General features: G+C 41.2%; 1 protein-coding gene across 1 annotated transcript; it reads left to right on the top strand.

The window, feature by feature from the left end:
• Window positions 1–6,539: 6,539 nt before the first annotated feature.
• LOC110490433 (kelch-like protein 42) lies at window positions 6,540–10,090 on the top strand. The gene is made up of 3 exons (XM_021563823.2): window positions 6,540–7,777; window positions 7,930–8,123; window positions 8,310–10,090. The coding sequence occupies exons 1-3, from the start codon at window positions 7,014–7,016 to the stop codon at window positions 8,759–8,761; spliced, it is 1,410 nt and encodes a 469-aa protein (XP_021419498.1). The 5' UTR covers window positions 6,540–7,013; the 3' UTR covers window positions 8,762–10,090.
• The last annotated feature ends 1,673 nt before the right edge of the window (window positions 10,091–11,763 follow it).

Genomic DNA, 11,763 nt, shown 5'->3' with positions numbered 1-11,763 from the left:
AAATGTCTAGCATACTTTTACAACCTTTGTTTTTAGGACAAATTCCAGTTTTGATTTTATAGAAATACATAAAATCTATAAAATGACATTTAAAGCGGTATAAATCAATAACTGTTTCTCCGTTTGTCACAGAAACATCAAACTAGGTATGATTAATTCTATAAATGTCTAGCATACTTTTACAACCTTTGGTTTTGAGTAAACATTCCAGATCTGATTTGATAGAAATACATAACATCTATAAAATGTCATTTAAATCGGTACAAATCAATAACGTTTTCACTGATTATGACAGAAAATCTAACTAGGTATGATTTATTCTATAAATGTCTAGCATACTTTTCCAATCTTTTTTGTCGTTGAACAATTACAGTTTTGATTTGATAGACAGAAAAAACATATCTATAAAATGCAATTAAAAGTGGTATAAATCAATAACTATTTCACGTTAATCACAGAAACATCAATCTAGGTATGATTTATTCTATAAACGTCTAGCATACTTTTACAACCTTTGTTTTGAATACAAATTCCGGTTTTAATTTCATAGATATACATCAAATCTATAAAATGGCCTTTAAAGCGGTATAAATCAATAACTAATTCACAGTTTGTCACAGAATCATCAAACTAGGTTTGATTTATTCTATAAATGTCTAGTATACTTTCACAACCTTTGCTTTGAGAAAAAAATCCAGTTTTGATTTGATAGAAACACATAACTTCTATAAAATGCCTTTTAAACCAATATATATCAATAACGTTTTCACTGATTATTACAGAATCATCATACTAGGTATGATTTATTATATAAATGTCTAGCATACTTTTACAACCTTTGTTTTTAGGAAAAAAATCCAGTTTTGATTTCATAGAAATACATCAAATCTATAAAATGCCATTTAAGGCGGTACAAATCAATAACTAGTTCTCTGTTTGTCACAGAAACATCAAACTAGGTATGATTTCTTCTATAAATGTCTAGCATACTTTTACAACCTTTTATTTTGAGTAAACATGTCATTTTAAATGTCATTTAAAGCAGTACAAATCAATAACGTTTTCACTGATTATGACAGAAAAATCTAACTCAGAATGATTTATTCTATGTATGTCTAGCATACTTTTACAACCTTTGTTTTTTTTATTTCACCTTTATTTAACCAGGTAGGCTAGTTGAGAACAAGTTCTCATTTACTTCTGCGACCTGGCCAAGATAAAGCAAAGCAGTGTGACACAAACAACAACACAGAGTTACACAAGGAATAAACAAAACATACAGTCAATAACACAATAGAAAAAAGTCTATACACAGTGTGTGCAAATTAGGTAAGATAAAGGAGGTAAGGCAATAAATAGGCCATAGTGGCAAAATAATTACAATTTAGCAATTTAACACCTGAGTGATAGAGACTGGAGTGATAGATGTGCAGAAGATGAATGTGCAAGTAGAGATACTGGGGTGCAAAGGAGCAAAAAATAATAATAACAGTTTGGGAATGAGGTAGTTGGATGGGCTATTTACAGATGGACTATGTATAGGTGCAGTGATCTGTGAGCTGCTCTGACAGCTGGTGCTTAAAGTTAGTGAGGGAGGTATGAGTCTCCAGCTTCAGTGATTTTTGCAATTCGTTCCAGTCATTGGCAGCAGAGAACTGGAAGGAGAGGCGGCCAAAGGAGGAATTGGCTTTGGAGGTGACCAGTGAGATATACCTGCTGGAGCGCATGCTACGGGTAGATGCTGCAATGGTGACCAGTGAGCTGAGATAAGGCGGGGCTTTACCTAGCAAAGACTTATAGACGACCTGGAGCCAGTGGGTTTGGCAACAAATATGAAGCGAGGGCCAGCCAACGAGAGCCTACAGGTCGCAGTGGTGGGTAGTATATGGGGCTTTGGTGACCAAACGGATGGCATTGTGATAGACTGTATCCAATTTGCTGAGTAGAGTGTTGGAGGCTATTTTGTAAATGACATCGCCGAAGTCAAGGATCGGTAGGATAGTCAGTTTTACGAGGGTATGTTTGGCAGCATGAGTGAAGGATGCTTTATTGCAAAATAGAAAATCGATTCTAGATTTAATTTTGGATTGGAGATGCTTAATGTGAGTCTGGAAGGAGAGTTTACAGTCTAACCAGACACCTAGGTATTTGTAGATGTCCACATACAGTTGGGAGAACAAGTATTTGATAAACTGCCAGAACCGTCCAGAGCAGTGATGCTGGACGGGCGGGCAGGTGCTGGTAGCGATCGGTTGAAGAACATGCATTTATTTTTACTTGCATTTAAGTGCAGTTGGAGGCCACGGAAAGAGAGTTGTATGGCATTGAAGCTCGCCTGGAGGTGTCCAAAGAAGGGCCAGAGGTATACACCATTGTTTTGAGGAAAAATGTTATTTTTGACTTGATAGAAATACATAAAATCTTTAAGATTTTTCAAAAAAGTTTATTTGTCACGTGCGCCGAATACAACAGGTGTTGTATTACATTGAAAAGCTTACTTACAGGCTCTAACCAATGGTGCAGGAAAAAAGGTATGTGTGTGTGTGTGTGTGTGTGTGTGTGTATATGTGTGTGTGTAGGTAAGTAAAGAAATAAAACAACAGTAAAAATACATTTAAAAAAAGAGTAGCAAGGCTATATACAGACACCTGTTAGTCAGGCTTATTGAGGTAGTATGTACATGTAGGTATCGTTAAAGTGAGTATGCATATATGATGAACAGAGAGTAGCAGAAGCGTAACAAGAGGGGTTGGCGGGTGGTGGGACACAATGCAGATAGCCCGGTTAGCCAATGTGCGGGAGCACTGGTTGGTCTGGCCATTTAGGTAGTATGTACATGAATGTATAGTTAAAGTGACTATGCATATAAGATAAACAGAGAGTAGCAGCAGCGTAAAAGAGGTGTTGGGGGGTGGGCACACAATGCAAATAGTGTTCAGGAGTCTTATGGCTTGGGTGTAAAAACTGTTGAGAAGCCTTTTTGTCCTAGACTTGGCACTCCGGCACCGCTTTCCATGCGGTAGTAGAGAGAAGACCTTTCTTGGTTAGAGCCAGTTTGCGCTGTTCTGTGAAGGTAGTAGTACACAGCAGTGTACGAGATCTTCAGTTTCTTGGCAATTTCACTCATGGAATAGCCTTTATTTCTCAGAACAAGAATAGACTGACGAGTTTCAGAAGAAAGTTTTTTGTTTCTGGCCATTTTGAGCCTGTAATCGAACTCACAAATGCTGATGCTCCAGATACTCAACTAGTCTAAAGAAGGCCAGTTTTATTGCTTCTTTAATCAGGAGAACAGTTTTCAGCTGTGCTAACATAATTGCAAAAGGGTTTTCTAATGATCAATTAGCCTTTTAAAATTATAAACTTGGATTAGCTAACACAATGTGCCATTGGGACACAGGAGTGATGGTTGCTGATAATGGACCTCTGTACGCCTATGTAGACGTTCCATAAAAATCTGCAGTTTCCAGCTATAATAGTTATTTACAACATTAACAAAGTCTACACTGTATTTCTGATCAATTTTGTGTTATTTTAAATGTACAAAAAAATAGCTTTTCTTTCAAAAACAATTAGATTATTAAGTGACCCCAAACATTTGAACGGTAGTGTGTGTTACGGGTCACTCTTAGTTTCCCTTATCTCCACTGTGGAGATGCCCATGTTGATCCTCTTGGTTGTCTTGGTCCTCTTGATCCATCCACCTGTCTTCTTTGTTAGTCAGACCTGACCCGTTCATCCCATTGTTTTTTCCTGTAATCTAATTTAATATGACTGAAGATGCAGAATTTTACACCAGGCCCCTTCTAATAGGGTATCAGACTCGTTAGAACTTTTACCACACGCCCTCAAGACAGACTACATGCCCTCTATCAAATCAAAACTGGAATTTTTACTCCAAACAAAAGTTGTAAAAGTATGTTAGATATTTATAGAATAAATCATATCTAGTTTGATGTTTCTGTGACAAACGGTGATTTAGTTATTGATTTATACCGCTTTAAATTGTATTTGAAAGATTTGTATGTGTTTCCATCAAATCAAAACTGTTACGGTGAGTGAATGAGGACCCAAAAGCGAATTAACTTAAACAGAGCTTCTTTAATAACCAAACATAGGTAGGCTCAGATAGACCGGCAGATTCCGACAGGACAGGACAAGGTTACAGCAAACATGACGATAGTCTGGTTCAGGCATGAAACACAACAAACAAGAATCCGACAAAGACAGGAGCAGAAACAGAGAGAGATATAGGGACCTAATCAGAGGGAAAAAGGGAACAGGTGGGAAAAGGGGTGGATGAGGTAGTCAGAGGAGACAAGGAACAGCTGGGGGAAAGCGGGGGAGAAAAGGTAACCTAATACGACCAGCAGAGGGAGACAGGGTGAAAGGAAAGGACAGAAAGACACAACATGACAATACATGACAAAAACTGGAATTTTTATTCAAAACAAATATTGTAAAAGTTTGCTAGGCATTTATAGAATAAACCATATATTTTTGTATGTTTCTGTGACAATCGATGAATTAGTTATTGATTTTTACAATTTTAAATGAATTTTGACTAATGTCTGTTGAATGTCTCTTGAATGTCTAATGAAAAGTCTGAATATGTGAATATAAAACCAACTTTACCTCGGTCTAATTGACAGCAAGAACAATTTGTTTTGTTATTAGGTCCACCATCTGTGTATTGACCTATTACCAATAGTGGTCACTGTTAAAATATATTACCGTTTATTTCCATAAATGATTAGGCGAAAATTAAAACATCTTACAGCAGTCCAGAAACATGGAATGGGGTGAATGTTGGTCAAAATGGGGAGTCTGAATAGGCAGACAGATGGGTCAAGCATTGGGTCAAGCAGCAGACCCTGGCACCGCACACCACTTTTAATGAAGCACCAGGAAGATACTGAGCTGCTGACTTGTCAGCTAACAACCACACTAAACCAGTTGTAGGCCTGTCCTAATTCTCAAGAGGAGTTGTGACAGATGCAAGATGAGACATCAATGAAGTAGAATACAAGATGACTGGGGAAATACCAGGCATATTTTTTGATTAACTCTGCAACTATTGATTTTTTTCACAATTGCCACCAGTTTGGTAGCAAAACACTAACAGCACAGATATATTGACATAGTAAAATAAATGAAAGTGTGTAAAAAAAAATATATAAAGCATATTTTGTGCTGAAACCCTTATATAAAGACCAATGGTATTGACTAAGTTTATGGTAAAAAATGCTCTTATTTTATTATTTTATATATTTTACATGTGATAAGGCCACACAGGGGTCTTGATTTAATTAGATGCCTGTGATAATCTGAAGTACCCAAAAGGGCCACTAGATGTCCTTTAATAAATGACATAAAATCCTTGAAAGTTACCAAAATTCTGGTAGTTTAAAGTTACCAGTAATATACCCTCACCCTGGAAACATGTATGCATAGGAATACAATTTATCTGCTTTGGTACATGAGAAGGAGGTGCCAGATGGTTGTCTGTAGAGGTGCAGCAAACCACAGTTCTGGGGCAGTGTCCACAACGTATGGACACCTGACAGTCCAGCTCATAGGTCCCATATAGGGTAGACCCGTTGCAGGGGTGAATATCTGCTGTTAGTCCCAGTCTAAGTAGTGGGGTCTGCCATAGTGTCGTGTCACCACCCATCCCCCCTCCTACCAACACACACACACACACACACACACACGTTGCCTGCCCCTATACATGGCGTTGCCTGCCCCTATACATCTGCATTCTTGAAGAGAGCTATCAGCCATTATCTAGACTTGTCCTCCCTCGATGAGTGTTTTTTGATACATAAGTATCAGATTCAGCTTCCTACTACTCTACTGTTAAATTGAGATTCAAATATATATCATTGGTACTCCAAAAGGCCTACTCAGTGAAGTGCAAAACAGTTACATATTTCATCACTGGGTGGCAGTAATGCACAATGCTTGCCTCCAGTCCATATAGCCATTATGTTAACAGTAAAATACTGTATCCTACATCAACCCCCAATAAACATGTCCCTGTTGGGTAGGCTCAGCCTGAGGTTGTAGGCTAGATGAGGTGTGTGTCAGGTGCCACAGAGGCTATATTTTATTTATTTTATTTAACTAGGCAAGTCAGTTAAGAACAAATTCTTATTTACAATGATGGCCTAGATACAGTGGGTTAACTGCCTTGTTCAAGGGCAGAACAACAGATTTTTACCTTGTCAGCTCAGGGATTCGATCTTGTAACCTTCCGGTTACTAGTCCAACGCTCTAACCACTACCTGCCGCCCTATACACGGTCTTACTTCATTGCAAGTTTATGTTGTTGATAGTTGGAAACGGTTGGTTTTAATGTACCTGGTTCCATGAAAAGTTGGTGAAGCAAAATATAGGAACATGCACTACGGGTGGCTTGCACCTGTCGAGTGCAGGTAGAGTATACCCCAAGCCAGCTGGTGGCAGCAACACATCTTGTACCAATCTGCATGGCATTGTCTTTACACGAAGAAGAAAACGGTGGTTTCCGGTTGAGCAAGCAAGTGACGCAACCCACAGGATCAAAACAGGAAATATGCTGGCCAATTTCTCCTCAAAAACCAACTGCAGCTTTCTGCAGATTATCTCGACAATGCAAATAAAGTGTGTTATCCAGTATATACATCTTAAAAATGACCACATGGTCCAGCAAAACATCTTCTTTGGATGTACGTCGAGATAATAACCACTGTTTTTGAAAGATAAAGAGGCTAGCTAGATTTCCAAGTCACTCTTGCTAGCTAGCTAGCACACTCACAGCTGAGTTGAAATGATCCAGGCATCATCCAGACGTATGGGCTGAATATTACCATATATAGGCCTGGTGACTGCGGTGCGACTAGAGTTGCAGACCACCCCTGCGCCTGAGAAATGTAAACTGACAGGCAGTCATTAACAGATCGAGGTCGGAAGAGGACAGTCAACAAAACAGATCACTTGACAACATTATCAAGCTAACCCAACCACTAAACATGTCATCCGAACAAATAATCGTAATTGTCATGGATGACAAAACGTACAGCGTCAACAAAGGCAAGTTGATAGAAAAAAGCGACTACTTCCGTGCACTGTACAGCTCTGGGATGCGCGAGTCCAGAGAGGATTCAGTGCAACTGCAGGGGCTGAGTGTGCCAGGGCTCGAGCTGGTCCTGGAGTTTATCAACACCTCCAAAGTGAAAGTAGTCAACGAGACCCTGGAAGACCTGATTGAGACTGCATCTTTTTTGCAAGTCACCTCTATCCTAAAACTCCTTTCGTCTGAAATTCGACAAGAGAATTGTGTGGAACTATACAGCCTATCTGAGGTATATGGAACTCATGATCTACACAACGCTTGTCTCAGATATATGAGCTGTCACTACCACCCGATGCTGCGGAGACCAGAGTTCAGCGACTTACCTGCTGCCCTGCGTAACCAGGTTAGAGAGATGCGTATGAAAGGCACGGCCACTCTGGTGGCTATCGGACTCTTCACCTGTCTGGCTCTGGACCTACCAGACCAGGACGAGCCCTGGTCAATGCTGAGATATGGGGAAGTAGAGCAGCGTTGGAAGCCGCTCGCTAACAACCTGCCCTCTGACATGGTCAATGTGAGAGGCTACGGCTCAGCCGTGTTGGACAACTACCTGTTCATTGTTGGTGGGTACAGAATGACCAGCCAGGAGATCTCAGCGGCACACTGTTACAACCCCTGTAGAAATGAATGGAACCAGGTAGCCCCCCTGAACCAGAAGAGGTCAGTACAGGTCAGCCATATGAATAGATCTCTATGCAGTCTGTCGATGTCTTGATCTTCAATCTGTTTTGATGATGAGCCAGCAAACTACATAGGCTACAGTATGTCTCCGTCCTGTAACGTTGTTGTATATCCGTCTCTCCTCCGGGCAGGTCCAACTTCAAGCTGTTGGCTGTACGAGGGAAGCTGTATGCAGTGGGAGGCCAGTGTCAGGGCACTGTGGAGTGCTACAGCCCTGAGCAGGACTGGTGGACCTGTGTGTCGTCACTACCCGACCCCCTGGCAGAGTTCTCTGCCTGCGAGTGCCAGGGCATGATCTACGTCATGGGAGGATATACTGCCAGAGGTTAGTGGGGGGGATTTTAATTCCCAGCAGAAGTGAGAACATTTTCTAAAATGTCCAATGTATACACACAGTAGACATAAAGAACTGTAGGCTACACAAATAGTGCTTGTTCATTTGACAAAATATCAACTGGTTCTTAAATTATTTTAACAAATGCTGTTTGTTTTTTCTCTGTGTATCTATTAGACAGGAATACCAGCGTACTCCGCTACTGCCCCACCTCTGACAGTTGGACAGTGTTCCGCTCCTGCTCGGCCCACGTGCGTAAGCAGCAGATGCTCTCGGTGGAAGATACCATCTACCTGGTGGGGGGGTACACCCACGAGCTGGAGCCGGGTCCAGGGCGGCGGGCCAGCCAGACGGAGGACATGCTGACGGTGCAGTCTTACAACGTGACCACCGGGGAGTGGCTCCACCTGAAGGACAACACCTCCAAGTCGGGCCTGAACCTCACGTGTACACTGCACAACGACGGGGTCTATATTATGTCGCGCGACGTCAGCCTGCCCACCAGCCTGGAGCACCGCGTCTTCCTCAAGTACAACATCTTCTCAGACGCCTGGGAGGCCTTCAGACGCTTCCCCGCACTGGGCCAGAATATGCTACTCTGCTCCCTCTATCTGCCCAACGTTCTGTGAGCGTTGCGGATGGAATGTAAGGATGTTTAGTTGATGGCAGTGGTCGTACAGTCCAGAGACTACATCATATGCCACAAGAGGCTTGTTTGTGCGTGCTGCGGCTACATAGCTCCCATGGAGAGAAGTGGTAACGGTAGAGCTGTAGATGGCTGCAGTAGGACACAGCGTGGCCACATCCCTGTTGGTGGGGCAAAATATAGAAAGACACAGACTTGTTACATTATTTAAACCTTAAAGTAGCTACAAGCACAGGCAAAGCAACAGTCACGCGTTGCGTGTCAATGTCTATGTTAGCATAGCAGCATTGGCCTACTATCGAGATCCATTTTCGGATTCTTTGATTAGAAGTAGACTTGAATCATATAGAACATTCCCTATTGTTTACACTGCAGTGTTCACTACAAACCTTAAACGCTAATGCAAATTACTAATAGATTTAATACATGTCATATTGGATATTGAAGAACGTTTGTAGCCAAGAAGTGGCTTTGGTTTTACACTGCCGGTTTTGCAATGGGAGATTGAAGAACTGAAATAAAATGCTAAGTTGATGCCGGACCACAATTAATACTGTAACTAAACAAATATTTTAACTCTTCTGTGTGAAGAAAAATGGTAGAATCATGAATGGATGAAATTGAGTAATTCATTGACTTGATTTAACTTATGAACATTGTTCAGAAAACAAATGCTAAGCTCAGCAGCAGTACAGTTCAATGAAATGGATAAGATAAGCCTTCTCCCTCACCTGGGGGGATTTTGTACAGATGAACAAGAGTTGAATTGTAAGTGACCAACCAAAACTGTGTTTTTTTTCTCCCATTTCCCTGTTGAATTATCAGGAAAGAGCTTTCATTAGGGTACGTTAAGGACAAATTGATGAAAGACAATGAGAATGTAGTTTTGGTTCAAATGTAGACTCCGTGATATGAAGCAGAAAACTTAACAACATAGTGGTTCAATTTCCACAACTAAGAAGCGTAGGAGCGTGAGGCTCGACTTCTCAGCTATTTTGGTGCCCTGGCTACCACGCTGTGAACAGGGTGACGCGAACCCGTGCACAGATACTGTGTGTGACTGTCGCTCATCTCAATATCTCCGGCGCTGTTTTCTGCAACGTAACTTTGCTGAGTCTACCTTTAATTAAAGGGGATTACAGACCTTTTCTGTGGAGATGGTTTGTCTTTCTGTTGATAATACAACTACGTCGTTTAGCTTCTAAAGATGTGTTGGAGTTTGATGAATGTACTGTATATTATTTTGTCACCTCTGGTTATGTTCTGACAGATGCCTTGGACTTTGACTTAGAAGAATAAAGAAAATATTCAGGGAGTAGGTGTTCTGTTTAATTGTATAAACATTGAAACCATGCATTCAGTGATTATGCCTTTTTGGAAGTAGGAGGCTTTGCCTTTTCATCTGCAAGTGAAGCGACATAAAATACTTTGAATCACATCTAAACTTTCATAGTCTGGCCATATTAAGGCCTTAAGGATCATTTAGTTATCTTTCATCCCTGTCTTCGGTTTAGTCCTTGCTTCTGTACATCCAGGTACTTTGTCCTCTCTTTTTTTATGTAGGGGGAACTAACAGCCTTTCTCCTGAAATGATTCCCCTCTTTCCCTTTGTAAGCGGAACTAGCATCCTCTATTCCTAAATGATTCCTCTCTTCACATTTGTAGGCAAAACTAGTGGCCTCTTCCTGAACTATTGCTGTCTTTTCTTTTGTAGGTGGGACTAGGGTCCTCTCTTCCTAAACTATTCTGCTCTTCCCATTCGTTGGTGGAACTAGTTCCCTCTCTGTCTAAATTATTCATCTCTTCCCATGTGTAGGCGGAACTGGCATTCTCTCTAAACTATTCCCCTTGTCCCATTTGTCATCAAAACGAGTGACCTCTTTTACAAAACTATTCCCCTCTTCCCTTTTGGAAGCGGGACTAGCTTCCTCTCTTTCTAAACTATTCTCTTTTAACATTTTGGAGGCAGGACTAGATTCCTCTGTTCCTGAAGGATCTTTTGCCTTGAGGATGTCCACATCGACAGAGAAGACAAACTGCTCGTAAGCAGTGTAATCGGTGATATTACACCTTCCCAGTATATCAGCTGCATCATCAGTCTGTCTGATTGGGGAGAAAGCCCTTATAAACTCTAGGCCTCCATAGTTCACAGAGGTCCACTCCTTCCCTGGGAAGTCTGGCACAAAGGACCCATCACAGAGGAACCAGTCAGTGATACTGCTGCTCTCGCTATCCCCTTGAGAGCCATGGAACTGGCCCTCAGGAAGAGACACATTGGTCAGGGGAATAGTGGAATGTTCCAGAGAGACTCTGTCCCATGTCTGCTTTCTGGGATCCAGGGTTGGTCTAGCTGGAGGGCTATAGTCCAGGGGTAGAGGGTCTGTCTGGAGGTAGGCAAGGTGGAGGAGACCCAGGGCATAAGGATGGCCTGTGAGACGGTAGTGGAGGTCCGGGATGCTGAGGGCCACACACTGCAGGTTCTGCTGTGTCAGAGGCTTCTCCTCTGTATTGGTCAGTCGCACTGTCACTGTGTATGTTGAGTTGGAGAATGTTTCCTTCATGACATCTGCCCAATCATGAAACAAAGAACGGAACTATGAAATAGTTTGAAATAACTCGGACAAAAAAATAAGAAATTGGTGGCTATTTCACAATTTACATTAAAAAAACTATATTTACCTAAATTGAAGGCAGGATCGTCTTCTGCGTAGAATGTCAGCTTCATAAGATATTTCTCTGCATAGGGCTGAACCACCTCCATGTCTTGCAGTGAATCAACACTTTGCTTATTTGAATTAAAACAATATTTTTTATACACTTGGTTTGTAATGTCTCTATGGAAACAATCATTTGGAAATCATTCTGAATTCTATTGGAATGGCCCTGCACATTAGTAGAATTCTAAAATAGTGGCCATTAAAACATCTGGAATTTGTCTGCTTCCTTTGAGATTTGAATCTACAACATTTGGGCAACTATGTTTAC

Source organism: Oncorhynchus mykiss, chromosome 15 (genome assembly GCF_013265735.2).
Source record: "Oncorhynchus mykiss isolate Arlee chromosome 15, USDA_OmykA_1.1, whole genome shotgun sequence".
Taxonomy (NCBI): domain Eukaryota; kingdom Metazoa; phylum Chordata; class Actinopteri; order Salmoniformes; family Salmonidae; genus Oncorhynchus; species Oncorhynchus mykiss.
Note: the sequence above shows the minus strand (reverse complement) of the source record. Positions and strands in the feature narration are given on the sequence as shown.